The sequence below is a fragment of the Anas platyrhynchos genome, chromosome 12 (genome assembly GCF_047663525.1).
Source record: "Anas platyrhynchos isolate ZD024472 breed Pekin duck chromosome 12, IASCAAS_PekinDuck_T2T, whole genome shotgun sequence".
Taxonomy (NCBI): Eukaryota; Metazoa; Chordata; class Aves; order Anseriformes; family Anatidae; genus Anas; species Anas platyrhynchos.
Genome location: NC_092598.1, coordinates 16,065,802 through 16,092,946, shown reverse-complemented (window position 1 = coordinate 16,092,946; position 27,145 = coordinate 16,065,802). Strand labels below are relative to the sequence as shown.

The window sequence follows — 27,145 nt, the reverse complement described above, 5'->3', positions numbered from 1 at the left end:
TTGCAAACAGATGTCTTGTTAACACTGAAGAACCGTAAAGCAATGAGTAATGATGCAATGGTGCAAGCTCAGTGTCTGAGCTTGGTGCCTAATTAGAAAGGGGGGAAAAAAGGAAAATAAAACTTGTCTTGAATCGTCCTCTAAAGACAGCAGTCCGTACTGTAGACTGTTGAAGCAGTAGTTCAGTGTCTGTTTAAAATACCATTAGATTAAGGGAAAAACTTTATGGGGAAAAAGCTCCCTTCTTACATCATGTGTTAATTCAACCATTTGTGCTGTGAACTGAACTGCAAAACTGATTCAGGAGCTGCGAAATGGCTTTTTGTTGCCAGAGCTGTTTCTCGAGAATACGAGTTGCTGACTTGGTTTGCTGCGTAGTTGGACAAAACTGCACACGCTAGAGACAGCGGCAGCGGGAGAGGAAGGCGTGATGAGCTGGGAAGCACCTTGTGCTGCAGTAAGGCAACCAACTGCGTGCTGTCACGTGCCTCAGATGCTCAGAGGACATCAGTGGGCTCACAGGGGGACTCTCCCTTGGTACTGGCGGTGACCAGCTGTCCAGTGCTGTTAGCTAAAGCCTGATATGTTGTTTTTTTTGTTTTGTTTTGTTTTTTTCCCAAAAGGCTTAAGGCATAGCTTTGCCTCCAAAACTTCCAGAATACCATTCCACCTTGAGACATTTTGTAGAAGATCAGTGTGTTTCTAAAGCGTTAGTGAAATCTTACTGCCAAAAGAGAAGCAGAGCTTTTAAAGATGTTAACCAGTGGCCTGCTTTTGAAGCCAAAGAATCTTAAGTACATTTGGAATTCATGTGGCTTTTATACAGGTGTCAGTGTGTTATGTGCACTCAGGTTTTACAATTTCTTTTAGCTGTAACGTTAAGTCTAAATACATAGAGAAACCAAAACAATTCCCAGCACTTTGTCCACTCAATAGCCTTCCAGAACTGGGGGGGTGTTGTTTACTTTGTAGTTTATCTAGATAAAAAATTTGCACAAGCTCCTAGCTGCATGGATTCCCAAGACAGTATCTATCCTTATGTGCTGAGAGGGGATTGAATTTGGCAACTCTTAAAGAAAGTAAATACAAGTGAGTGGGCTTCGAGGGTGGTGGGACTGAGAATTAATATTTTGATTTGAATAAATTTGATAAATGAATCTAGGAACATAGCTTTAGGCTAGGAACAGTTGACAAGTCCTATATTTTTTGAGCGTAGTGTAATTTGTAGTCTACTTATTCATGTTTCTTTCATAACTGTGGTAGGCTTTCTTTTGCGTGGGTTATTTAGCTTGTGCTTGCACTTACTTTGGTTTTTTGCTCTCTTGATGTCTTACTGTGAAGGCCAGCATTTTAATGTATATTCTAGGAAAATGTTCCAATCTTTTCTGTAGTGCCTTTTCAGGAGGTGGTAAGGTAATTTCCATGTTAGTAGCATCCTGCATATGCATACAAAATGCTATTGAACAGCAAGCCAGAACTAGTTTCATAGATTAGTAGAAAGACCTACTGTAGGAGATGTTCATAACATCACAACTGAGTTCCAGTTTATATGCTGGAAAGAAGTATTGCTCTTAATGTTGAAGAAGATACCTCACTTCTTGTCGTTCAGAGCATTTTGTTTGCTTCTTTTGTTGTGCTTGGAAAGATTGTTTCAGAAGGAGAATTTCTGAATTCTAACCCCAGGCTTGAAGCCCTGTGTTTGTTCAGAGGTTCCAGGAGCCTTTCTCTCCAGCTGTAGCGTTAACAAGTGGCAGGTCACCAGGCTGCAGTTCAGCATTCGTACTCGTAGACAGAACTGTGTCAGGGATTGCTTAAACACAACTTAGAGCCCCGTGCACACAGACACAGAGATGCTCTCCAAAATGTTTTTGGAGTCGGGAAGTGTTACAGTGCTGAATGCTTTAATAATACTCAGATGGAGCTGTGAAATTGAAGTATGGTTTTAACATCTGGCCTGTCATGATTTATTATGGGAGAGGAGTACACAGAGGGAAGTGCCAGCTTTTCCATGGTCTGTGTATTGTTGTGATTTTTCTGCAAGCTTTACACTTAGGGACCACTGATTTTAAGTCGTGCTGTCTTGGTTTTAGTATTATTAAATTCACCAGTAAAAATGTAAGTTTGAGTTCAGCATATTCAGACTAGAGCAGTATCTCTCCTGCTGAAATTATCACTTAGCCTGTGCTTGAGCAAGGGATTGTTGATGCATGGGAGCTCAGTTCCTGTTCTGTAGGACAAGCATTGCTTTATCTCTTCCTTTGGGGATTTTGTTCTGGGATAAAAACCATGTCAGAATTAAGAGGTGATGTTCCAGGCATAACCTGAATATGTGCTCTTCTGTTCTACCCCCCGCCTCCCTGTTTTATGTGGCTTTTGATGTGTATTTTTTTCAAAGTCCTGCCAATTATAGCCATCTGAAATGAGATCTGTCCAGGAAGCTAAGTGGCATGACTGAAAGCATCATTGTGTGACATGAATATGCATCCCTATGTGGATAGGGAAAGGTGTCTTTAACATCTTCTCATTGTTGGTAGGATTCCATAGAGAGATTTATGTGTACAAGCTTAACAAAGTTTCCTAAAGTTTGTTTTATTTTAAGTAAGCAGAGGCAAAATCAGAAGTGTGTCTTACTGTCTATAAGATTGGTAAGAACAATTTTGAAAAAAGATTTATTTTGAAGTTTCTGTGTTGGAGCTCTTACTTCTGTCATCCCGTGGAGGATTCTTTCACCTGCAGTCATTTTTTACTCTGAAATCTGATCAAGCTCCTGATACTGTACAAGAGGCATATTTTATGGTGCCAGCCTGCTGGGCGCTTTCACTTAATAGAGTTTAATTGCAAATGTGTGTGGGCTTTCACTGACTCTGGGAGATTTGGGGACGTGGTGAGTGAACCTTCCTGGTCGGGGACAGAGGCAGGAAGGTGCTGGTGTCCTGGCTGTGCCACAGGATGTCCTCGGCAGCACGCGGCCGTCTCTAGCCAGCCTGTCTTTCTGTGTATGGTTAACAGCAGTTGCTGTTGACTCAAACTCCGTTAAAGATGATAAAAATTTCATTTGTCTTGAGCCCTACACCTAGTCTTGTCTCTTGTGCAAATAGCCAGCTTTGGCTGAGATAGAAGATCACTGTTAGGCTTCCTTCTAGTGAGCTGTTTTAAAACTTTGTTTGGTCCCTACCAAAAGTTCCTACTCACTACTGTTTTTTGTGGTTAACCCAGTGAAGCTCTTGGGTACTATGCTCTCTCTCTCTCTCTCTTTTAAGACACTTCTGGGAAAACAACAGCTTGTTTTTTCCTTTGCCTGAAATTGAATCCTGCTGGTCCCCTATAGTATCCCTCAACTTGTGAGCGTTGTTTTCAAACCAGCACCTCTTTTTAATAAATGCCTTTTCTGTGGGTGTCTGGTTTTCCCTATTCATTGAGAGGAGTGGGTTTTTTCAGGAACATTTGAGAAACCTGTATGCAGGAGTAGTTTTGTTAGGCTTATATGTATGCTAAAGTGCTCTTCTTTTACCTTGGATATTCTAGCACCTTGGCAGAGAAAGCCATCAAAGTAATTCCTTGAAGCTGACACGGCAGATATGCAAGTTAGTTTGAATTGAAGAGGAAGAAGTATGTCCCCCTTTGATTTAAATGGAAATATGCTGTGCAGTCAGCACTGGTTTTAATGATATGTGACTTCCTAGCTGGTAATGTTAAAAATAAATTGCTTTTCCCAATTTGTGTCAGTGTCTTATAATGTATCGAAAATGCTCATTTTTTTTGTTTCACTGAAATTGCAAACATTGAAGACATTCTGGTTACTCTGTTAGGTATCAAGGAATCCTACAAAAATGCCATGCTCACAGATTGAGTGAACTTCTAAACTTAAGTGCTTTTAATGAATAAACTCCCTATTTGTAAATAAAGAAGTCTTGCATGTAAGACTTACTGAAGATGTAGCTTGTTTCAATTCACAGATAGTTTATGATCAGCATTTTCCTGTTCATGGGGAATTAAATCATATCTTTTTCACGTTATCTCTTTCACAGCACTTGATTTTTTTTTGTCATCAACAACCAGTGAAAGTACATGCTGTTTTTAAATCATAATAATAATAAAAAAAGAGGGTGCTATCACAGAATCATTTCCTGACATTGCCCGAGACAACGATCGGTTGCAGCTCCAGCGGCCTTCATGTTCTCAATGAGCTGCTTGGCTTCGCCTCCAAGTGAACTGTAAGGCCGCATCCATTCCGCGTTACGAAATTTGAGTTGGGTTTGGTAAGCCACGCTGTGAAAACATCTGATGGAAGAGAGCCCGTGTCTGTACTTCGGTTAATCCGCAGTTGCTCCTGGGGCCTAGCCCAGCCTGCCTTTCTGTCAGTAATTGCAGTGAGGTGTGGAGACAAGAGGAGGGCAGGTTCACGCTAGTTCAGTGGAGCTGCTGCCTCCTGCCCTTCACTCCCATCGCCCCGGCAGGTTGAGTGGCTCCGCTGAAGAAGCAGAGTGCAGAAATGAGAGCGGGGACGGCTCCGTGTCTGCCGCCCTCACCTGCGGCTGCCTGGCTGCAGTGCTTACACGCCTCAGGCTGTGGGGCAGGCAAACCTGAGGGCTTTGGGGGGAAGAGCATGAGGAAACAGTGGCATCCTTTCCATAAGGATGAAAGGGGGTTGGGTTTTAATTATAAAAATCTTCTCTTATGAGGCCATTCACATCAGCAGAAGGTGTAGAAAAGGAGCACTTGAGTTGTGACCAGAAGCAGCCACCCTTCGGGCCACGCGGTTTGTTGCTGCGAGCTGTATGCGGGCCGTGCTGCTTGCTGGCGGTAGGTGTGGATCATCAAGGTGATCAAAAAGCTCCTCGTGTTCTTTTGGGGGGTTATTTGGATGGCTTGGGATTGTCTTTGTTTGGTCTCTTTGTCCTCCCTCTGGTTGGTAAAGAAAAGCAGGAGAAAATCTCTCGGCAGCGCACAGAAGTGGTGGCAACTTAGAACATGAGTGGGCAGGCAGCAACTTGGCAAAATGGCAAGGGGAGAGCTCTGCTTTTTTTCCCCCTTGTTTGTAATTGTTTTCTTTCTTCTTCAGGCTTTCGCAGCCAAATCTTTGTAGTTTTACATTGAAATCAGCATTTTTAAGGGTTTTGCGTTTTTTTATAGTTTCTAAACAGAAACAAAATGGCTTCATATAAGACCCAGAAGCCCAAATGTGAATACTTTTTCAAGTAATATGGAAATTGACTGAAGGCTATAAATCTGAGTAGGGCCTGTGTTGTTTAAATTGCAGTGAAAAGGTTGGATAAAAGCTGTCTCAGCGTATTCAACCTGCCTGAGTTTGCACACCTTTGTAACGCCCGCCCTCGTGTCAGTTTTAATGTGGGGTAGTTTTATACACAGAAATGGCAAATGGTAGGCATGTCTGTAAGTGCTTACAGCTGCAAGGATCAAACATAATTGCGTCTTCAGTTTTCACAGTGTTTATTTCACAGTACACGCAGTAGTTCCTATCTGTTTTGCTATCAAGTCGTTGACTTGAATTCTATTACTTGGCTGCCTGGACAACAGCACATAGGTGCTGTGGGGTCAGGATTGCTGCTCTGCTTCACCTGTGGGTTGGCTCTAGTGGTTTCTTCTCTGGAACACCCAGAAGTTGGGCTGATGAACAACTAGCCTGCATCTGCTTGATAGACTTTCAAGGGATGGTCTTTGAGCTGGTTAGTTACAGAGTTCCAGTGGATTGGTGCCAGCTTATTTGAGCTGTTGTCAAAATTGTCTTTAAAATAAATAAATAAAAATGGAAGCTTTTGGTGAAAAGGAAAACTTGAAGAGTTCAGTGTATTCTGTGTGCAAATGTCTTTTTGTTGTATATCGTGGTTGGGGTGTATCTTATTTCAGGTGTTAATTTTTCACTTTTTTTTTTAGTTAGAGATTGAATTTATTATTCATAAGACTCTGATTACAGAACACTAAAAGTCTTTCTGGGTTTCTGAGAAAAAACAAGCTTGGATTTTATTTGGCTTTTTGTTTTGCTTTTTGATCATTCTTGCAGTTTTGGAAAAATGCAAATGCTTAGCTAGCTTCCTCTTCTGACTCATAAGGCCTCCAAGTAAGCTGCTGCATTATGGCAGATCTTGTTCCTTTCCAGAGAGGCACTTTCTGAAAGATTCTTTCCCATCGGAGACTAACTTCCTTTCTGGCAGTAAAAAAAATAAAATAAAATAAATTAAGTTTTAGACCACTGCATCAGACTTGTCTCTGCATTTAAATCTGCACATGTGAATTCTTCCTGACTTCAGACAGCCAAACTTGTGAGTTTATTACCCTTTCAGGGTGGGAGCGATAAAACATCAAAAGAAAAAAGAAAAAAAGTGTAGAAAGTAGTAGTTTCTGAAACTGACAGGAAACTATCTACAGCACTCTCCTCTTTGTTTTGTTATGTTATTATGCATAGAGAATTGAAGTAAATTTGAGTATTCAGGATGGAAGTACAGAAATTAATTTTTTTCATGATATATTATCCTAAATCTTACATTTCCTGTATTAAACTTTTTTTTTTTTTTTTTTTTTGAGAGAGAGGGAGGAGTGATAAGCCCTGTGTTTCTGTGAATACATAATTTTCTTGAATCTCCAGAATTGGTTTATTTTAATTTATACATTGTAAAGTTCCTTTTCAATCATGTGTTAATTCTAGAGAGTGATACTAGGCCTTCACAACAGGACCAGTAGCTTAAACATTGTAAGAAATGGGCCTGTACACTACAGCCTTTGCTGTTTTCCAAGAGTTCAGCCGTTCCATAACGTGGGCAGTTCAACCGTCCCGTCAGTTGGGCAGGTTGGAGGCGCTCCGATGAGCCGCTGGGAAGGAGGACCAGGAAGCTCAAGGTGATGTGAACGCTGCTCAGTTTGAGTTTACAGCAGGAGTAACAAACCGGGTGTGAAAGATGGAGATTTTGGCCACTCAGATCAAACAGCTGCTGAAGAAATCTGGGTCCCAGTAGGATATCCGTGGTTCTTTCCTTTTGATGCACTGGAATGGCTTCTGGGGTAGGGGGGAGAGGAGGGAGGTAGCGAGGAGACTGCTTGGAGAATTGCTGACTGCTCTCTAGCAGAGGGAAGTTGAAGGTTTCTTTGGTTGGAGTAGGGACAAAGGGAAGAATGAGAAGATGATGTGGTGTCCAAGGGCTGCCTTTTGCAGCTGGTGGTCCCAACACCTAGAGCATCTCAAGTGGATGCTCGGAGGTCTAATGAGGACTGAGCTCATTTCCTTGCCCCACATCCTGCTTAAATCCTGTGTGCTTCATGCCAGTTGCCAAAGAACAGCTATCTCAGAGACGTACCTAATTTGGCTAAATTTGATCGATGGGCTAGAAATTACTGAGAACTTGGAGGCGTAAATGCACAACCTGGTATGACGTGGTTGTGTAGCCTTGCTTTTTTTTTTTCTTTTTTTTTAAAAAACAAGCTGGAGGAAAACTGAGCAGCTGTGAGCTGGGCAGCTGCTTCTCTGAATGTTTTAAAGCTCAATCTTCCTTTCAAGACACAAGCCAAAGAGTGTGTGATTACTGAGGCTGCCTCAGTAGGGTTCTGGCTGCCACGGGATGTGTTGGATGAGGAGCAGTGGGACCAGGTCTGGCGGTGCCTGCAGCGTGCTTGCTGTCAGCGAACAGTTGTGATGCTGGCATTTCGACTCTCCTTGCTCATGGCACCGCCAGGCTGCTTTTTAGCAATTCAGCACATAGTAGCAGGAATAGAAAATGTTCCACAGTAAGCTTTTACTTGCTACATTGTGTTGCTACGTGCTATATTTTCAAGAGACCTGGTGTTTGCAAACAGGAAAGAGGGAATACTGAATCATTCTCCTGGAGGAAAATTCAGTTTCTATTTGTGTATTTATTTTGGTGGTGATTGTTTATGAAATTTTATAATAAGCATTTGTATATTTATCTCTTTTTGCAAAGCCTCCAAAAATAACTCGAGGAAAATGTCTGAAAAGATGACTTACCTTGTGGGAAGAAAAAAACAAAACTAAAAACCAAAAAACACCCTTCAGTTAAGTCATTTAGGGGTTTCCTGTTGCTTGCTTCCATTTTGTGATGTGGTTTTGTTTTTCCTTTATCAGCATTATGAAAGTTAGGAAATAAAGTGTAATCTTATCCTACTTTTTTTGAACAGAGAACACAAGCTCAGTAAGCTTTCTTCATTTTTAAAATTGGATATGTTAGGGTATTTTTGTCTAAAGGAAAGCTTACATTCAGTACGGTAAAAATTATTTCTTACCTTCCCTAACAGCATTTTATATTTACATGTAATATCTGTACAGGGAGTCCCCTTACTTTGGATCTACAATATAATGTAAAATTCAACTGAATTCAATCTTGTCAGAGAAAAGTTTTGTACAGAACAAAGTTAACAGCTTATTCTGCTTTGCTCCCGTATTGTTACTTAGCAGGTTCTTGAAGCACTTGATGAGATGATGAGAGATGATTTTAACTAACCCATGTTCAGTGGTGAAAGACTAAAAATCACTGCAGTTTGGGTTAATAATATATTTTTATGGAGTACAAAGGACTTTAAAAAAAAAATAGGTAAGTTGGAGAGAGATGTTCCATTTTGCTGCTTTGCAGCATTCTGCTCCACACTGTTACAGAAGCTATTGGACTTCCTTGACCTGTTAAATAAAAGTTGTCCTATTGCAAAACCAGGAGTATGTTCCAGCAGAAGCTGCCTTTTACCTGTACTTTTTAAGAATATCTTTGATGTTTTGAGATTTCAGTGGATCAATACATATGTAGGGCTTTGTTTGGGGGTTTTGTACTCTAATGTCCAGTCTCTTTAAAATCAGAAAGATCTGCGTTGTTTTCTTGTCTGTATTTGGCAAATTATATGACACATCTATTTCCAGATACTTGCACAGGTCCTGTGTGAAACCAGTGAGGTGAAACGTGACATTCTTTTTATAGAGTATTGAGTTAAGTGAACTTTTTTTTTTTTTTAAGAGGTTAAATAATTGTAAAAATTGGCAGGTGAGCTCAGTCGAGAGTATAAGAAAGAATCCAAGTAGGGGTGCTTTTTCTGTTGGAAACATTCACGTATTTGGGGGAATAAAGCTAAGAGTTTTGGATCCAGAGGACTGGCATTAGAAGCTTTAGAAAATCTGCAGAGGTATGGCATGGCTCCAAAACTGCTCTGAACTTGAGTAATTCAAATCTACAGTGCATTCACAAGTCCAGTTGACTTGAATGTGGTCGTTACTTTTTTCATACGTAGGAGCAGGGCGTTGAGGCTCACGCTGAGCGCAGCGGTTCTTCTGGCAGGGTGCCCGCCCTGTGGCTGCAGCAAAACCCCTGCCGTGCATCAGCCTGGGATCAGGGCAAGTACTCAGTGCTGCTAGTTGGGCATGTGACAGACAGCACCTGAGAAATGCTGCCGAGGAAGTTGGTTTTGTTGGTGTATGTCATTTTCCAAATAGCTGTGTTCGGTGCTACAGACTAGAACAAAAGAAATCGGTACGTGATGGGCACAGCACTCCAGGCCACTGAAAGCTGACACGCATCCAGTGCAGTAGCTTGGCAGGGTGAGCAGGATGAGGTTCTCAATTTCTTTCATTTCCTGGCAGTTTAACACGCTCCATTACATAGTGCTTCCTTTAAGATATACTGGGAGACAGTTTTTATACCACTACTGAATAGTCAGAAAAACAATTCACCCTGTTTGGTGCTGAGCCCCAAAATGCCTCTGCTCAAACAAAATCTTCCACACACAAAAATGCACACTACAGATTCATTCTCCAGTATCAGATGCTGCCTTTGCAGCAACAACCTGCTGGTGTGCGTGTGGGACATGAAAAGCACTTGCTTCTTTCTTCCTAGGAAGATGACTAACATTGCTGGCCTTTACATTACTGTTTTCATTTCTACGTAAATTTAAAATTTATCATAAGCCTAGTGTTAAATTTGTGGTAAGGTATGACCTACAGTAGCCAAATTTACATTCAAAAGTGCCTATTATACAGACACAGACTGTTGGCTCCTCACTTTGCTGTAGTTGTCAGCCATTCATTTATCAATGTTACAGGTAACAAATATGGGAGACAGCAAAGGTAATTTTTTTCCTGTATCTTTTTTTTTTTTTTTTTAAATCTATCTGTAACACTTCAATGTTAATTCAGGTTAGGTTTCATATATCTATCTCTAAAATTCTGTATCCCTGAAACACTGAATCATTTATAAGAGCTGATAATAAGATCCAAGCAGAGTGTGGAGTATTCTCAGCATAATGAAAGAATCGCAATTTAGAATGCTTCATTGACTCTCCTATTAGTTCCATATATACACCAAAAAGGAAGGAAAAATTATAGAACCCCATGGATCTTCGTTCAACAGTGCTCTTAGTTCTGTAGAGCAATCCCAACAGATGGTATGGGGCAACTGTTGAGCAGAAAATAACAAGCAAGTCAGAAAGAACTCCGAAAGGGAGGAAAAAAAAAAGGTTTTCTGGAGAAAAGAAACCCTCATGCATGTTTAGATGATCTTTCTGTCATTTGTGTGGAAGCAGCTTGATTTAACTGAAGTTTTTGTCACAGTAAGTCATCAAAAGACAAATCACTGCCTCTTCTGGAATTGCCATTCAGCAGAGGATTCTGTGTGCACGTGGGGTGACGCATTTGTCTTGTAAGCGATCTTCTACAAATAGACTCTGTACAGAGAGTGAGCTGGTATCTTCTTTTTTAATAGATTTCTTTTTGATTATAAAACTGTCTTAAAACCACCACTAGAGTTAATTATGCAGGCTTCTGTAGAGAAAAAGATTTTAGAATACTCGAATGGAATTCAGAAGTCATTGAATTGAGTTCATGCAGTTTTTGATTTGCATTCCTAACTACAGTTTTGTGATTCAAATGATAAATGTATGTTCCTTTAAGAGTTTTCTCTGGGGTAGCTTAAAGCAATTGCAGTTTCCGAATTCTGATGTGATTCTAATAGGAAAATATACGACAATCTAATTTGAACAGAAATAGAAACAATACTGATCATGATCATTTTTACTATTCTTCCTATATTTGTGTCACAGCTGGGATATTGATACTATTTTGGTGGCTTGACATGCACAAAGGGATTCCTTGTTTAGTAATAAACAGGGACAAAGATGATGAAGTGGTAATGCATGAAGATCAGGTTTCCAGGTGGCTAATTTTAGCTGCTTTCAGTGCAGTTGATGTCAAGGTCATCTTGATTTGCCTAATGACCTGGTAGACTAGCAAGAACTTGTTATGCTCTTGCCATACAGGACCTCGTGCTTGCAGATCTTCTGCATCTTCATGCAGATGTCTGCTGCCAGTAGAAGGAAGAGTCTTTCAAGGCGTTGCGAATGTAACCCTTAGCTTTCTATTTTTTAGGATGGTTGGGATCATAATTTATTTTGTAGTGGTAGTTGCTGTTCGGGTGAGCTGATCCACAAGTGAAAATAATTATTTATTAAAAAAAAAAAAGACGGGGGTTATATAATTGTAGTCAGGAATGTGTGACTAATGAAAATACCAGGGAAAAGCATCACTAGGCCTTAGAGTAAGTACATCAAGAATGGACACAACTCAAGAGAGAAATTTGCTCTTGAAGACTGTGTGCACACGGAAGGGAGAGCCATACTACTCCAGCATGGTACCCGTGCCTACTGCCAGGCAGGGTTTTGTACAGTAGAAGCAACACCTTGTCCATGGAGCAGGTAAGGCAGCACCTGGGAGGGTTTTCTAGGAGATGGAAGCTTTTCCTATGTTAAACTCCTTTTTTTCTTCTTGGGACTTCCTTTGTAGTGATATGCAGGGGATGTGGAGAAACCGTGTGTTGTCATGGAGCAAATTTAAAGTGTGTTTAGGTCTTGAAGGGGACGTAAGGAAAAAAAAAAAAAGACAAGCACAGCACAAGCAGAGGTTTGTCCTTGATGTGGGAAATGCTGTTAGGCCAGAGAAGTGCTGGGCTGATGAAAGCCACGCTGAAGTGTTGCAGAAACTCCTTCCTGTGAAAAGCCTCCCTGGTACAGTATTCCCAGCTATCAGGAAGACTGCTGTCACGATTGTTTCTGGGTATCATCTGGTAATTTGATTGTTTTTACGTGAGTTTAATTAAGATACCAATCAGACATGTCGAGTACCTTCTGCCCCTGTAAGACACCACATCGGTGTCTTTTCAATGCCGCTGAAGGGAAGATGCTTTGCTGGCAGCTGTGAATCAAGGCATCTGTGGGGAAGCCTACAGCTCTCGTTTTATCTGTTCCACCCTTAATATTTCTTAGGGATAGCTCTTCCACGTGACCAGCAGGCAGCCCGTACCTGCTGCTGCTAATGGCTTTAGTGGGCGGCAGCGTGAAGCCGACACGGGATTGACGTGGTTCCCCACGTCTCCCTGCTGCCACAGCTCTCAGAGCAGCAGCAGGGAACTGCCAGGAGCTCGGTGGTGTCCTTGTGCTGCTGCTCGCCAAAGCTGTCAGCAGCACCACACACCCTGGAGCTTGCTCCGTGCAGGCTCGAGACAACATCACGTTGGTTTACGTTTGGCTCTATCGGGATGATTATCTTTGCAGCCACGAAAACTAAAAGCATATTTTTCCGAACAAAATATTCAGTTTTTAAATACGTCTGCCTCAGGGTTTTTCTTTCCACCTTCTCCTACACATTTGTCAGCTAAGCATTTCTTTCTCAATGCTGATAGATGAAATAGGTTTGTAAGCCACTGGCAAAAGGACGTGTTCCTTGAGGGTGTTTGATCGGCGTCCCCTCGGAGCGAGGGGAAGGGGTGTTTTTGGCTTGGCAAAAGGCTTCGTCCTTTTCCTTGTGGATGCTGTGTAGCTTTCAGAATTTATTTCCAGTGTGCATGATTTTGTAACTGCTTATGAGTTTATTTCAGGATGAATTGGTAATCAAAATAAAAGACCTCTGCAGCATCAGATCCTTTATGTCGCTGTGGTTGCTAAGTACATGCAGACGTTGTCCTTTGTAATGCACGGGTGGTTCTGGGTCTTCTAATCTAAACTCAGTTGCATTGCTTTCCAGTTTTGTGTTTTGTGACCTATGTGACTTCCCTGATGGAGGTTTCACTACGGCTTTATTTAGCTCAGAATGGCTGGCTGGAGCCTTCCGGTATCTTTGTTGGTGTCATTCCAGTATGGTGAGAAGTGGCACAGCAAAACCGAAAGAGTACGTTCTCAGCCCTTTAACCAGCAGCTGGCTTACTGTTGGTGGAGTGCAGGAGATGTAACTTAAAAACAGAAGGAATACTATGGAGTACGAAGCAGTGGGCCAGCCCCAGGAATTAAAACACACAGTAGCCTCATCCAGCATGCTCAGGATTTTACAAAAAGACAGTAAAACAAGTTGTTGAGGAATAACTTGTGGGGCAGCTCTGAGGAGATGTAGCCTGAGAAATTTCATCCTAAAGTAACAAAACACTTAGGAAGAGGATTTCAGAAGAATTACCCAAAAGCTACCATGGTTATTCTTGCCCACTTAATTATCAGGCAGGCTTTTTCGTTTGTTTGCAGCCCTAGAATGGTTCAGAGAGGACGTTCATTCTCAAAGTCCTCTAACCGTACCAACTTCAGTAGCATTTGGCTTAGAGCTGAAATCATACTGTGAGTGCCTTAGGAAACTTCTTTTTGTTAACTGATCTCAAAAAGCTAAAATAGTGCATTATTTAGCATCGTCCTGAGTTATGAAATGGTAACTCTGCAAGATAAATGACAGCAGTTTCTGTTATATATTGCATAACCATAACGTGAAAGCATCTTGGCTAGGGTTCTAAAAGCAAAATTAAAATTTAATAATTCTCTGTAGTGAAGCTGCATATGTGCAGAAATACCTTCTGAATTTAGGTGATACTGTTAACTAAAGGATTGTTTCATGTGCCGGTACCGCTAGTGTGCCAATTGAGGTTCATTTTGAAGTGAATCTTAAATAGAAGTAAAATCCTGGTCAAGTGTAAGGCCTAGTCTTAACAGTCAAAATCCTAACAGAAATCATATCCTGAGCTATTTCTTGATTCTTTTTTAGTGGGCTTCTGAGGAGGAAAAGAATAAAAGGAGGTTTTGTTAGGGAGTAGCTGTGATGACAAAGGTGGGTTAAATAACTCTGGAGAGTTATTTTTTAGTAACTTTTTTGTGTTTTTTGAGAACACATGTAAAAATGCGTCTGTTCTTTTAAAATAGCACTTGAAACAACCTTAAAATGGGGAGGACTTTTCCATAAAGCCATGTCCCATGTAACTGGGGGGGCCCTCACCACAAGGTGTGCGTAGACCTGGGCTGAGGGAGAGGCTGAGATCCCGTTCAGGATTTCTTCCTTCTCTAGGAAGCAGCGAAGCCTGTGAACAAGTCCTGATGTGGTCACTGGTGCTTGCTTACAGTGCTGAACTGCCTTTGGAAGGGGGGAAGAAAAGAGCAAGGTATGTCGGAGGACAAACTGGCTTTGAGGCCCGAGGCTCGGAGTGCAGTGTGCGTCGCCGCCCCCCGCGTCGATGCGAGACCTGGAGCGCTTCAGGGAAGCCCCAGCCTCACAAATGCTCTGTGCCCCCGGTTTCAGCCCAAAGCCAGGCACAGCAGCGGTGTACGGCGAGCGGTGGAAGGGGAAGAGTTAATCCCTGTACCACATGTAGGGAAGAACAGTCCGTTGGGGGTTAAATTGCAGAGCCTAATGGAATAATAACTGGTAGCACCATCTGCTGGCCTACTTCCGCAGAAGGAGTCAGTATTTTTAACGACATCTCTAATATTCATGCTGATGCATTTTGATGCTTTGTGCATTCATTTCTTTCTGTGCTTTGTTGGAATCTGGCTATCTGCTTACGGCCCGGCTGGAAGCCCCGCTGCTGAGGGGCGGCAGGCGGGCTGTGCCCTACCTGAGTGGGACGATCTGTGGACGGACGCCTGCCAAGGGAGAAATATGTTGATAAATCCCAATGTGTGTTTGTGGAGGGTTGTGCATATCTTGGCTGCAGCTTGCTAAATAGGCCATTTAGCAATCTTCTTTCAATGCTTTTCTCTTGAGCACTGCCTGGGGTGCTGAAAAAGCAGAGGGCAAGCCTTTGTCTGACGCCAAAAATGTCTTCAGTGAAGAGGCCAAGAGGAAGGGTAAGTGAAAGCCTGAATGAGTGGGAGGAGGAGGGGTTCTTTGGGCTAAAAGGCTAATGGGATTGAATAACCTTCCTTATTACTGGCTGCTGCTGCGGGAGCCGTGCTGCATCGCCATCTTGAGCTTGTGGCTGTTTTCTCGAGTCTTGGTTATTTGTTATAGCCTGTAGGCCTTAAGGTGGCATTTTAGAGAGTGATCCTAAACCCTGCCTCCTTCCTGCTGCCGCAGCACTGCTATTAAGCCTTTGATGAGGCACGTATAGAAAATGTATCCAGTGAAGTGCACTGGATTTGGCCTGAAAATGTGTTTGGAAATTCCTGGTGGCTTTTCTTCGTGCTGTAGTCAGAGGCGCATTTACGGGTGAGAATGTAACATAACTGTTATCTGCTGGTTGTTTTTTTTTTTTTTTTTTTTTTTGTCTGTTTGAATAGGAAATTCTTTCCATTCCTCAAAGGGGGGCGGGGGCAGGAGGGAAGAAAGCAAAAACATGTCTTCTGCTCTCTTTAAAGAGCGGCTGCTCATTTGGAATTGAATTCTTTGCGTAAACAACCTGCATCGATGAAATAGTGCTTAAAAACCTGAAAGCAAAAACAAGACGTGCATTTTCGAACGAACGTACTATGTTGATCTAAATAAAATGATCAGAAAGCAGTATTTTTGGGTTGATACAGAGCTGCATGGGCTTAGTTTTGGTTTTGTCTTTTTTAATCTTGATTTTGTTCGGCATCAATTCTGGTTAGCACTGAGTTGTCTTGTGGATATTATGTCTACCATAAGATCTATGTGGTCCTGGTATCATACCGAAGAAGAAATACTGATGCTGTTACCTTTGGGAGTTCTTGGCTTTCTCAGATTTTATGAGAAGAATATCTACTGGAGATGTCTGAGATTTGTGTCAAACGTATGGGAATGCTTGGAAGGTTAGGGATCGGTGTGTCTAACCACAGAGGAGGAAAGAACGCGGAGAGAATTTTGTGAAGATTTTTTTTCCTGTTTTTCGGTATGCAGACTGCTTGTGTAAAACCAACAATTGATGTACTTATTCTGAAACCCACGCCATTCTGTGGTAAAAACAGAATTTCTTCTTTGTTGTGTCTGTATAAGTCTCTGCCAGTTTAATTTTTTATATGCAATTCTAGATTAAAAACACTTTTTTTTTTCCTTGTAAGAAATAATTCAGATTGTTAAAATAAGGGAATTTTGTTTACTTTGTCTCTTTCTACAGCCTCCTTCCTCCAAGAAGACTGATGGTTCAGGATCATATACTAAGTTGCAGAATACCCAGGTGAGGGCAATGTCTGAAAAGAAGCAGAAGAAAAAAGCAGACTCTGAAAGTAAACAAGAGAAGGCAAATCGCATAATATCTGAAGCAATTGCAAAAGCAAAAGAGAGAGGAGAGAGAAACATTCCACGAGTAATGAGTCCTGAAAACTTCCCCAGTGTTTCAGCTGAAGGAAAGGAGGAAAAGAAAGGTAGAAAAGTTAAAACCAAACCCAAGGACAAGGAGACCAAAAAACCAAAAACTGGTTCCTCAACCAAAATTAAAGAGAAAACAAAAATTGGGTAAGTAGATTTAAATGTTGTCTTCTCAGATTGCACATCTGTGATTAAAATGAAAACTGCTTACTGATAATATTCTCCTTCGCTGCCTACACAAAATTCTTCCTAATTAAGTCCATGTGTGGACTTTGTTGTTCAGGAACAAGAATGCTTTGTTTTCCTTTCAGATAAAATCATTTTAGAACTGTCCTTTGAAAGGAATGGCTTCTGTGTTTTAAATCCATTTCCTACATTTCTTTATACTTATTTTGAAGTATAAACAACACCAAAGTATCTTAGTGTCTTTTCACCTACTGTTGTAATCTGTTCCGACTCCAAATTAAGTTCATCTGATATTATAAATGCTGTCTTTATCAATTCTGGTATATATCTTCAATGTGTGATACTTTGAATATTCTTACAGATACCACACGGGGTGTTATAAGTAAAGTGCATATTGGAAAATTTGAATTCTAAGTATTTTGTAGCCTTCAGTCATATCGACTTAATCTGCCCTCTTAAAGATTTTGCAGACTCAGCTGGATCAAGCTGGGTTGATGCCCTGGGGGTGAGAAGCCTTCAAAAGGCATGTTAGGTGTTAGAGCTCTGCAGAACATTCGATACATGGCACTCCTCCTGACTTCAGAGCTAACCTAGTTCTCCAGAATACTTTTAAAGGAAACAATGTGATTTCCAGTGTTAAGTGTGTCAGTCAGGACTTGAAAGGGAAATTTTAGCTACGATTAGATTTTTGTTTGAAATGGTATGCCCTTTTTTCAGTAACAGACGTAGGAACTGGCATGTCTGTCCATATTTAAATGTCTCATATGCATATGTATATTTTCATTTATACGGAGGAGAAATGAATGCTCTTTTAATCAGCCTATTTCTCTGCTTGCATGCTCCAAACAAACCACTTCCTTGAGAAGTTACCCGATAGTATAAAGGTTACTACTCTAAATATAACTTGATTCTTAACCTGAACTTTCCTGGTCTTAATTTCTTTCCCTTTAACTTAAGGGTTTGCAAATGAATGCTGCTTATACTTTTTAGCACTTCATTGTGGTTCCTTCTCCTGCTCTCCCCCTTCACCCCTCTGGTCTTGTTTAAAGGCGGGCGAGTTGGATATGTACTTCCAAAGTTGATTTCCCTTTCACATTTCTGAATTTACTCGTGTTCTATAACAGGTAGGCGTTTTGTGGGTCTTTCTAACCAGGAAACTTGCACACTGTTGTTCAGCCACTGTCAGATTCTGTAACCTTTATGTGAATTGCTCTAGGTGCTTTGTAGCCGTTTGTCTAGGTAATTAACAAAACATACTGAAAAAGAATCCTTATGATATGCTACATAATTCCCATATTTTTGCTGCTTTTTAGTCAGAATAGTGAAACGAGCTTTTACCTTTGATTAACACTTCTGCATTCGGTTTTCTGTCTTCATGAAATGCTTAGCTGTGCACATCAATTTGCATCAGTTCTCAAGATTGCACAAGGTAGTATCAAATGACAAGCAGACATTTGTCAAACTGGGTTTTTAAGTGATGTTTGTGCTTGATCCCAAGTACGCTGAAGCTGGCAGACAGCTTTAATTCGGTACAGTCAACTCTGTGTAATTTTGCATTGAGCTGCGAAGGTTTCCCTCCCTGCTATTTACCAGTCTAATCGAGTGCCCCAGCAGCATGCTACCTTGCAGCATGGGTAAGTTCAGTTAACAACGTGGGACAGATACCTGGAGAATTAGGAGTCAGGTCATATTGGAGAGCTGTGAAAGTCTTCTAGAGCCACAACTTAGGGATTCTACCAAATTTCCATACGCTTTAGTGGACTGCTGTAAATCTAATGCTTCTGGACGTCCATGGGCTTCATTTTTGTATCTGAATAGCTTGATGTGGTTTCATGTTGTGTTAGCACTATTTTACAGTTTTATAAATAAATACGTATCTTTATATAAATAAAATACCAAGTGTTTAGCATGAGTGTATACCATAGGGAATAGCACACACCCTGAATAGCACTAATTGCAAGAAGGCTCTGCTTTCTGTTTTAAAATAATCCTACCAGATTCTGTTTTATTTGTAATTGTACCTATTGATCTTATGGAAGTAGAACACTTACTATAGTATGGCTAAAACTGGCTATTCGAAGGTGATTAAGAAAGTTTGGTTACCAAGGTTTTTAATAAAATTTGTTTTACCTAGGGAAGAATGAAATGAAATCCAATAATTCATAAGGGTTTTAGATTATTAAAACACGTTTTCTAAAGGTTTCTTCCTGTCTTACATTATTAGAAAAATATTTAATGAATCTCAGCACATTCTGCAAATTGTGACATCAAAATAGTATTAGGATTTTAAATGTGTGGGTTGCTACATCCATTTTCCCCTTTATCTTAAAATAAAACAAGCTCCCATTGAATCTTGGGAGAAAGTTCTACTGTGTTCAAGTAATACTTTTAGAAGATTGAGCCCTTTATTGGGCAAGGAGACAGGAGGACTTGAATTCCGTGAGAACTTCTGTGTTTGGGAGGTGGTGTGGAGCTGTGAGTGCTTGAGAGATGTGAAGTCACACTCATTTTCCAGGTGACTCCTGTTTGGCTTTAATCTCATCTCTCACATCCCATTGTGCATCAGACGTAGCCTGTCCAATACAAGCACAAGTGTACTGTGTACCTTCTCTGGTCCAGTACTCAAACAGCAAGCTCGTACGCAGATTGGGATCAAGGATTTAACGAGGATCTTAGGTCCTGACCGTGTAGCATGTCGTGTGCTCCTCTTGAGGAGGATTGAGAGAGGTACAGTTACTCAGCTGTGAAAATGATGTGCTCTGCCTGGCTCACCTGGCAGAGCTGGAGCTGGCACACTAGTTGCTGAACAGACCTAGTTAAAATGGCCTGCTAGCCAACAGGCTTTAGTAAAAAGGAAAAAAAAAATGTGCATTTAAATATAATGCAATATAACTGTTACTGGCATTGAGTAGCCCTCATCTAGGATCAAGATAAGTTTTAGCTACCGTGTTTCTGGATATCAGGGACAGCATGATTTTAATCTTTTTCTTCCTAATTAAGCATAATTAATTGGTATGTCTTTGGGGGCTTCATGTTAGCTGTTTACCTCTTCTGTCACGATTCCTTTGAGATATACAGGTATATAAAAAAAATAAAAGCCACAATAATTGTTTTCAATTGATCACTGCTAGTTATAAACTACTAGGAATTACTTTCTAGGCAGGCTATATTTTATTTCTAAAGGTTCCGATTAAGGTTTTTTATCCTCTGACCCACTGAAGTCAAAGAAACAAGACGTGTTCATTTCAGTCCTCTGGTTTAGAAATAGAATCAATAATTAGTAAAGCTTTGATGCTGTAAGCATTGCTGAAGATAAATGACTAAATTCCTTTATTACCAAAAGTGTCATAAGTGCATGACAAATTATTAGCTGTATAAGGATGCATGTATAATGTATTTAGTATTACCAGATATGGAAATGGTTATCTTTGGATGTTCATTACTGATAAAGCTAATTGTTTAAAAATTAAGTTACTTTAGTGGTTTCTCTGGACTGCAGAACTGCTTCTCATGTACTGTTGATTTAGCAAAGCATATTGAGTTTTAGAAATCTAAATACTTAATATTTTTGCATAGAACTTGTATGTATTTACAAGCATTTGAGCTGCTTATGATTCCAGTTCTTCCATTTACAGTGATACATATTTAAACTCGAAAGTCTACCTTTAGCATTTTACGTAAAGGATAGAAGAATTAGGAATTTGTGAACGTTCTGTTGTTCAAGAAAGTAGATTGGCATTTAGATTTATAGCTCTCAATGTACTCCCACCTACTCAAACACAAAATTAAATATCATGGTCCTGATTAAAAGCAGTAGCTCAGCAATAGTGATATAAAGGGCAATATCATTAGACTATATTTAGGATTTTTTTAATCATGAGGTCATTTTTTGTTTGTTTTTAAATAAATAACTAAATAAATTTCCCCAAACCATAGAAATTAGATTTACAAAAGTTCAGTTGGGGGTCATAGCCCATAAGTTCAAAACTGTTTCCCATTACCAGAAATGGGTGTATCATTTCATGTGCTAAAAGGACAGTGTTGAAGCTTTTTGTATTAACCCTTAAATTGCATAATAATGAATCCAGGAAGTCCTACATGATCCTATTCACATAGTAAATATTGTTATTGCCTTGAAATGGGTCTCAGATGTACTTTTTAACAGTACAGAGCCTTTTTAGGACCCAAGACCCTGGTAGAAAAATCTTTACATTATCACTTGTTGATATGGTACTGTCCAGAGGGTTTGAATCCTTTCTAAACTCAGCAGCAGGAGATGTGGGGATGGAAAAGAAAAGGGAAGTGATTCACCTATTAGCTGATCCTGCATCATTTAAGGTTAAATGTAAGAACTTGAAGTCAATTTCCTAGAAAGTAGACATTGTCAATTGTCTTGTATGTTTTATATAAGTCGGGAAATGCAGGCTGTATGATTTATGCTCAAGTACAGGAGATGTCACTGAATGTCTTTGTTCAATCAGATCATAACCCTCTTTTTTCGTGACTAGAAATCACACACATTTCAGATTCGATCATCTTTCTGGGATGTGTTTGCATTGAGCTGTGACTCATTGGCGTAGTTTTCTCTGCTCCCAAACTCTAGTTTTGATGCACCAGTTGGGTTTAAGTGACAGAATCTGAAGTCTGCTAACCTACTACGAAGTATTTGAATGCCAAACAATATGGTCTTATTAACAACAACAAAAAAACAACACACTTGTTTTTTCTCTTGCATTATTATTCCAGTTCTGTCTGAGCTTGAAATGGCTGCCTGTTCCAAGTAAGACTAGATGAGTGTTTTAAAAATCTGTCTCCAATTCAAAAGTTACTAATTGGAGACATATTTGGAGGAGACAGTGGCTAATATTAAGGTGTTGATATTATTTATTAAACATGTTAAAAGGATGAGAGCAACTGTTTTCATACCATCAATATACTTCTCATTTTAAGAGGATATGCTATCTTGTCAAGGAAATATCTGCTTTCTGTTTTGCCAATAAATTGGATTTTTAGCTAAGTTTTTGGTGATAAACACTAATGATGTAGATAACCAGCATTTTATTACTCATGAGTTAATAAAATGCTTTGACTGCAAATGAAGTATTTGGGAGGCGGCTGTTCGGACACTAGTGATTAGTTATTTAGTGTTTCTTGGTTTTGAGAAAACAGGACTGAAATGATATTTTAAAAGTCAGCAATATCTTTCTGTTTCTTACACCCCTATTACAAATTTGCTGTTTTCATTTTTTTCCCTCTTTCATACTTGCTCACGTTCAATATTTTGAAGGCCTTGAGATTTGTTCTCATAATTTTAAAGCTGTTAAAAGTGCTGACAGCTCTTCCATCACATTCTATTAAACAGGAGGAATGGACCAGATTCTAATTAGTTGTTAATTTATAGGAAAGTAGTTACACTGTCCAGAGATTTGTTCCTCAAATAGTGGTTCCTGGTGCTCTTGCTGATGGCTTCTGTTAGTTTTGAGACCTAAATTAAGAGTTATGTGCTAAGGATCAAGAGTAATACTGGCTCCTCAGATGGCTTCTTTCTAATCTCTTCCGTTTGTATACATTGCTCAACATTTTTGGTTTACTTTAAAGATACAGAAGAAAAAAAAACATGTTGAAGCAAACTACAGTATTTCTAGATGTTATGTAATCAGATTTTAAGTTTAAGAAGGCGAGAAAAAATGAAATTGGAATGGAGTCGAGTGGCATTATTTATTCTGTGTCTACAGTGTGCTGCTTCCTTTTCATAGAAACAGAATAGATAGTTTCTGTTCAGAACAGTTTGTTTCAGCATGGAAAAAGGGATTTTAGCCAAGGATCTTTATGCTTTCCTGCAGAAATCTATAAACTGGCAAGGCAACTTGCTCTGTCAATGAAAAAATTTCACAGAATTGATCCAGTTTACAAGCTTCTGAAAGTCATTGTTTTCACATAGCAGATTTTTTTAGAAGTTTTTGGCCAAAATATGAGCAGATTGCATTTTTACTAAGAGAAACGCACGACTTCAGCACCATACTGTCATTCAGCAACTTTTGATAGCAAAGTGCATGGTAGTTCTGGGCACTGGATGAGAAGGAAGTGAAACTGCAATTATTCCTCATTGGCATCGTATCCACATGGAGGATGAAACGTTCTGATCAGTAATGTGTAAAGTTGTTAAGAAAATTTCAGGGAGATGCATGTGAAGAAAAGTACTGAGGGTAGGGAATACAAGATTAAGAGAAGATAACAGCTGATGGACAAGTGGAATATTTATAAGACTGCAGGGACGGGTCAAGAGGTAAGCACACAGGGAGACCAAAACTACAGAGAAGGAAGTGAAAAATGTGCAGGAAAAGATGTAGAGAAGTCTGTAGTCCCCAAACAAGCCCATGTTCGAAAGCTGGATATCTGCTATTCCGTGGATAACACTAGAAGCTGTAGGAAAATGGTCATGGCCTTCATAACACTGTGCTGCTTGAACCCAAAAGGAACCTGAGCCTAGAATATTAGGCACTAGGGTATGAAACAGGGATGAACCTAGTTGCATAGGTACAAATGTTTAATGTGGCAGCATGCATTTATGAAATATTTTAACTCACTGTTATGTAAAAGAGTCCAGATTTGGATTAGGTTGGCCAGAGAGGTATCAGCTGTGGAGATGAGCAGTGCTTGGCAGGGCAAGGCCCTGTCTGCCCATGGCTTTGAGCAGGAATTGGACCAAATGTCCTCCCAAGACCCTGTCCAGCTTCACTTGTATTCAGCACTTAGTTAATGAAGGAATATTTATTGGAGAAAAATAATAATCTACAAATTATGAGTTCAATAGTCTGAATACATTCTATGTCCGGTATTTCAGTGAAAAGATCAGCAAGGCACAGCTAGAGATGAGCCCAGCGTGTTCCACTTACTGATTACAGAAGGGCAAAGCTTAGAATAGTGCCTGGCCAGGTCTGCCCGGAGTCTCAGCTAGCCTGGTATTCTATCTCCAGCCACGGTCAGAAGCAGATGCAACAGGCAGGATTCAGGAGCAGGAGAAGCATTCCCGATGCTGCTTCATGTTTTCCCAAACTCCAAATGTGCAGCTCAAGAACTTGGGGTAGGGATGGTTTTGTCAGTTCGCTGGTCTTCCAACAAATTCTATCCCACCAGTTTGTCACGTTTCCCTTTAAATCAGTGGTAGATGGTAGTATCTGCAACTCGGTATAACTAGGTTCAGAAAGTCAGTTGGTGTGCCTTGCCTATACTACTTCCAAAAATATTAGCTAATTGGGCACGTTAGCTGATAAGTGCTGATATAACACCTTTAAATTCTACAGAAGAAAGTGAGATTAAAAAGGAAGGAAGTGGTTTATCTAAGCCTATCTCCGGAAAGAAGCATATTTAACAAATATCTGAGGATCCAACAGTATCAATACATAAATAAACTCCTCATTAGCGATGGAAAAGCAATGGAAAAATCCAAGAGCCTGTTCTCATATACAGTGGGGAAAACCATTGTATTCATTGTTGAAATTATTTCCAGCAATTCTGATAAGTGTTTTCTAAATACCAAGCTGAGGATGCCTAATGAAAAGCAAGGACTTGAAGACCAGGATTTCCCTCTGAGCAGGCAGCTCTGCGATCACACTCATTGCAATGTAATTTCATCGTGCATTTTCCAGCGCTGTTCAGTTCATAATGAAACAAAAAAATGGGAGTGGAAAATATTATCTTTATTTTCTTTGATCTTTCCACATTTAGCGGCTAAATACTGAAAACGTGAAAACGTTCAGTGTTTTAAAAAATGTCTGTAATCTTTTGGCAGCCATGTTGTTTAATCCTACCCATAATATTTTGGTAGTTTAAGATTTTCATTTTCTTTCTGGAGTGCTGGTTTGGTTGTAGTAAATACATGATAGTTTTTTTGGTTTTTTTTTTGGACACTTCCAAAAAAGAAAACCCAGAACACATGAGATAAGTGTTTCAACCACCACCGCATTCTCATCAGTGTCTTTTCAGGTGGCCAATATATTGGATGCTACTTTGGCATAAAATAACTCAAATTGTCTGTCTAAAAGCTATTGTCAGCCATTTAATTTGTGCTGTAAATAGCAGAGACGTGTGTGCCGGAACAGTTGTCTCTTTCTCTGGTACACAGAGCTGATGATCAGATACTATGTGAAATATGTGTTTTAGGACAGATTTTTATGTCTGTGTTTTTGGGTAGTTTGTAATCATTCTGTGATTATTCCACTGAAAACATATTTGAAGACTAGTGTTTGGCACATCTCGAATATGAAAAAAGAAATATTTTGACACCTTTTAAATACAAACAAATTAGATGACATTGGTACCATAATTTGTAGTATAACCTTTAAAGCTCAACTGAGAAATAATTGGTGCTTTTCATTAGAATTTAGCCAATTTCTTCAGCGCAGTGTTGGCTCTCGGAGTATACTGAGTTCTTAGAGAAGACAAAACTACTGGGGCTTGAATACGGCTTCTTTTTAATTTTCCTAAAGGCAAAAGGATTCATGTAATTCTCTCACTTCCACCATTAAATGACTAGATTAAGCATACAAGCTTTGCAAGTCAGACAGCTTTGAATTGTTTTAGATTGTTGTCACTAGCTAATCTATTAAATATTGATAAGAAAAGATACAGTTTACAATGAGAGGTTATTTGCAGCAAGTTATTTACTGTCATCACCTGCAGATGATAGGTATGCCAGTTTTTGTCTGTATAATTTACCATTGTCCATTAGTTTAAATGTTAGATTTTACATTTCAGTTATTCATTTATAGATATAAAATATTTGATAGAGGAGTGTAAGGTAGTTGGATAACTGCTTACTTGTAGAGAAACCCAGACACATGAGTAGAAAATACCTAGTGTTAAATTGTAGCTTTTTGTTTTGAGAAGTATTTTTCCTTTTTAAGGGCGTGGTGCTTCCTGATTTTTATAGTAACGAGTAATGGAATTGCTAGTCTGTGGCATTGTTTTTAATCTTGAAGGTAAGTAAACTTAGTATATAGCATTCATTTATTTATTTATTTATTTATTTATTTTTTCCCCTAACAGAAAGCTAATCATCACACTGGGTAAGAAGCAGAAAAGAAAAAATGAATCTTCAGATGAGTTGTCTGATGCTAAGCAGACTCCGCAGCGGCCAGTGAAAGATGAAGACTCACAGGTAAGCAGTCAGGGTTTTTCTCTTTAATTTGTATGTGCTCTTATGTCTATAGGCTTTCTTTTTCCTATCTCTCCAAAGAATTATATTTCTGTTGGTGTCTCGTGAGTTACTGTCTTTCTCAGTAATACATGTCTCTCATTGATACAATCCTCACATTATCGTCTACTTTTCCCTTTTTGAAATAAGAGAATCCTGTAGGTTAGAGACCCTCTGTAGTAATGGGACATCAATGTCCTGCTCGCATCTCCTGCATTTCAGTACAGAAGTGTGTAGATTTGAGACTGTAAGTACTCATCTCTTGAGCTGGCTGTTAGACCTGATGCCTACCGTGGGTGACTTTGTCATAAGAAGGGGAGAATGTGGTAACTGCCCAATAGAAGGGGCATTTACCAGTCATACCGCTTCCTGGAGAACATTTAAAAGGCCTGTGGCAAACTTTGCTCTTTTTCTAAGCACTGCTTCTGTAGAAACTGAAGAATTACTTTTTTACAGTGTTGGATCAGAAGGAGCTATGCTCAGTATGCTGGCAGGCTCTAGTTGCTTCTGAAATGCACCTGAAGGAAGTGCAGGATTGAGAACTGAAGGGGTGGGGTCATTCTCTCCTGGCATCTCTCCCTTGTAACTTTTCTGTCTTCATTTTTTAATAGATTGCCCTGGTATAGTCACTTAATCATTTACAAACTTTATGCACAAAGAAATATGAACTGTGTAAGAGATAGTACCCTATCTATATGCGGATTAGTAACAGAATTGCAACTCTGTTCCTTTGGGCGGACAGCATTAAAACCTAAGATTTCATTCTGAAGATGCACAGGTTTTTATTCTGTAGCAATTTCATTGAAGGGGATGTAATCAATATTCATAATAAGTTTCTGAGTAAAAATTAATTGCGTGATCTGATGACAATGTCAGAAAATAATCATGAATTGCAGAGCTGACCTTTAGTATTTTGCAGATGATAATGCTGGGGAAAAGAGGATCCAAAGCCATTTCCAAGAATGGCTTTTTATTAATTTAAATGATGAAGTGCCCTAGGTAAAGGTTACCTGGAAGAGACTGTGGAATGATTTATTCCTCAGGGTATTTGTCTTGGTGTGGAAGGCCCATTTGGCAGACTTGAGAGGAGGTGAAAGGTTTCATGGTTCTGAAGTACTGCAACTTACCAACAGGGTTCTGTAAACACATGAATATAATCCTTTGGGTCAACAACTTTAATACAAAAGACTGAAGTTCATTCCTTTTTGGTTATTGTTTTGGAAGGTTTTTTTAGCTATTTGATTTTTAGTATTAAA

At 39.8% G+C, this 27,145-nt stretch overlaps 1 protein-coding gene across 14 annotated transcripts in view; it reads left to right on the top strand.

Annotated features, from left to right (window-relative positions):
• CHD9 (chromodomain helicase DNA binding protein 9) overlaps nt 1-27,145 on the top strand; it is a 92,957-nt gene that overhangs the window by 23,891 nt on the left and 41,921 nt on the right. For 10 of the 14 annotated variants that reach the window (XM_072043879.1, XM_027467007.3, XM_072043880.1 and 7 more), the window contains exons 5-6: nt 16,317-16,654; nt 25,742-25,853. In XM_072043879.1, coding sequence (XP_071899980.1) covers nt 16,317-16,654; nt 25,742-25,853 — 450 coding nt within the window. Of the gene's footprint in view, nt 1-2,498; nt 2,505-14,754; nt 15,091-15,190; nt 15,452-16,316; nt 16,655-25,741; nt 25,854-27,145 lie in introns of those variants that run through there. The other 4 variants (XM_072043886.1, XM_072043882.1, XM_072043881.1 and 1 more) reach the window with 4 other exon arrangements.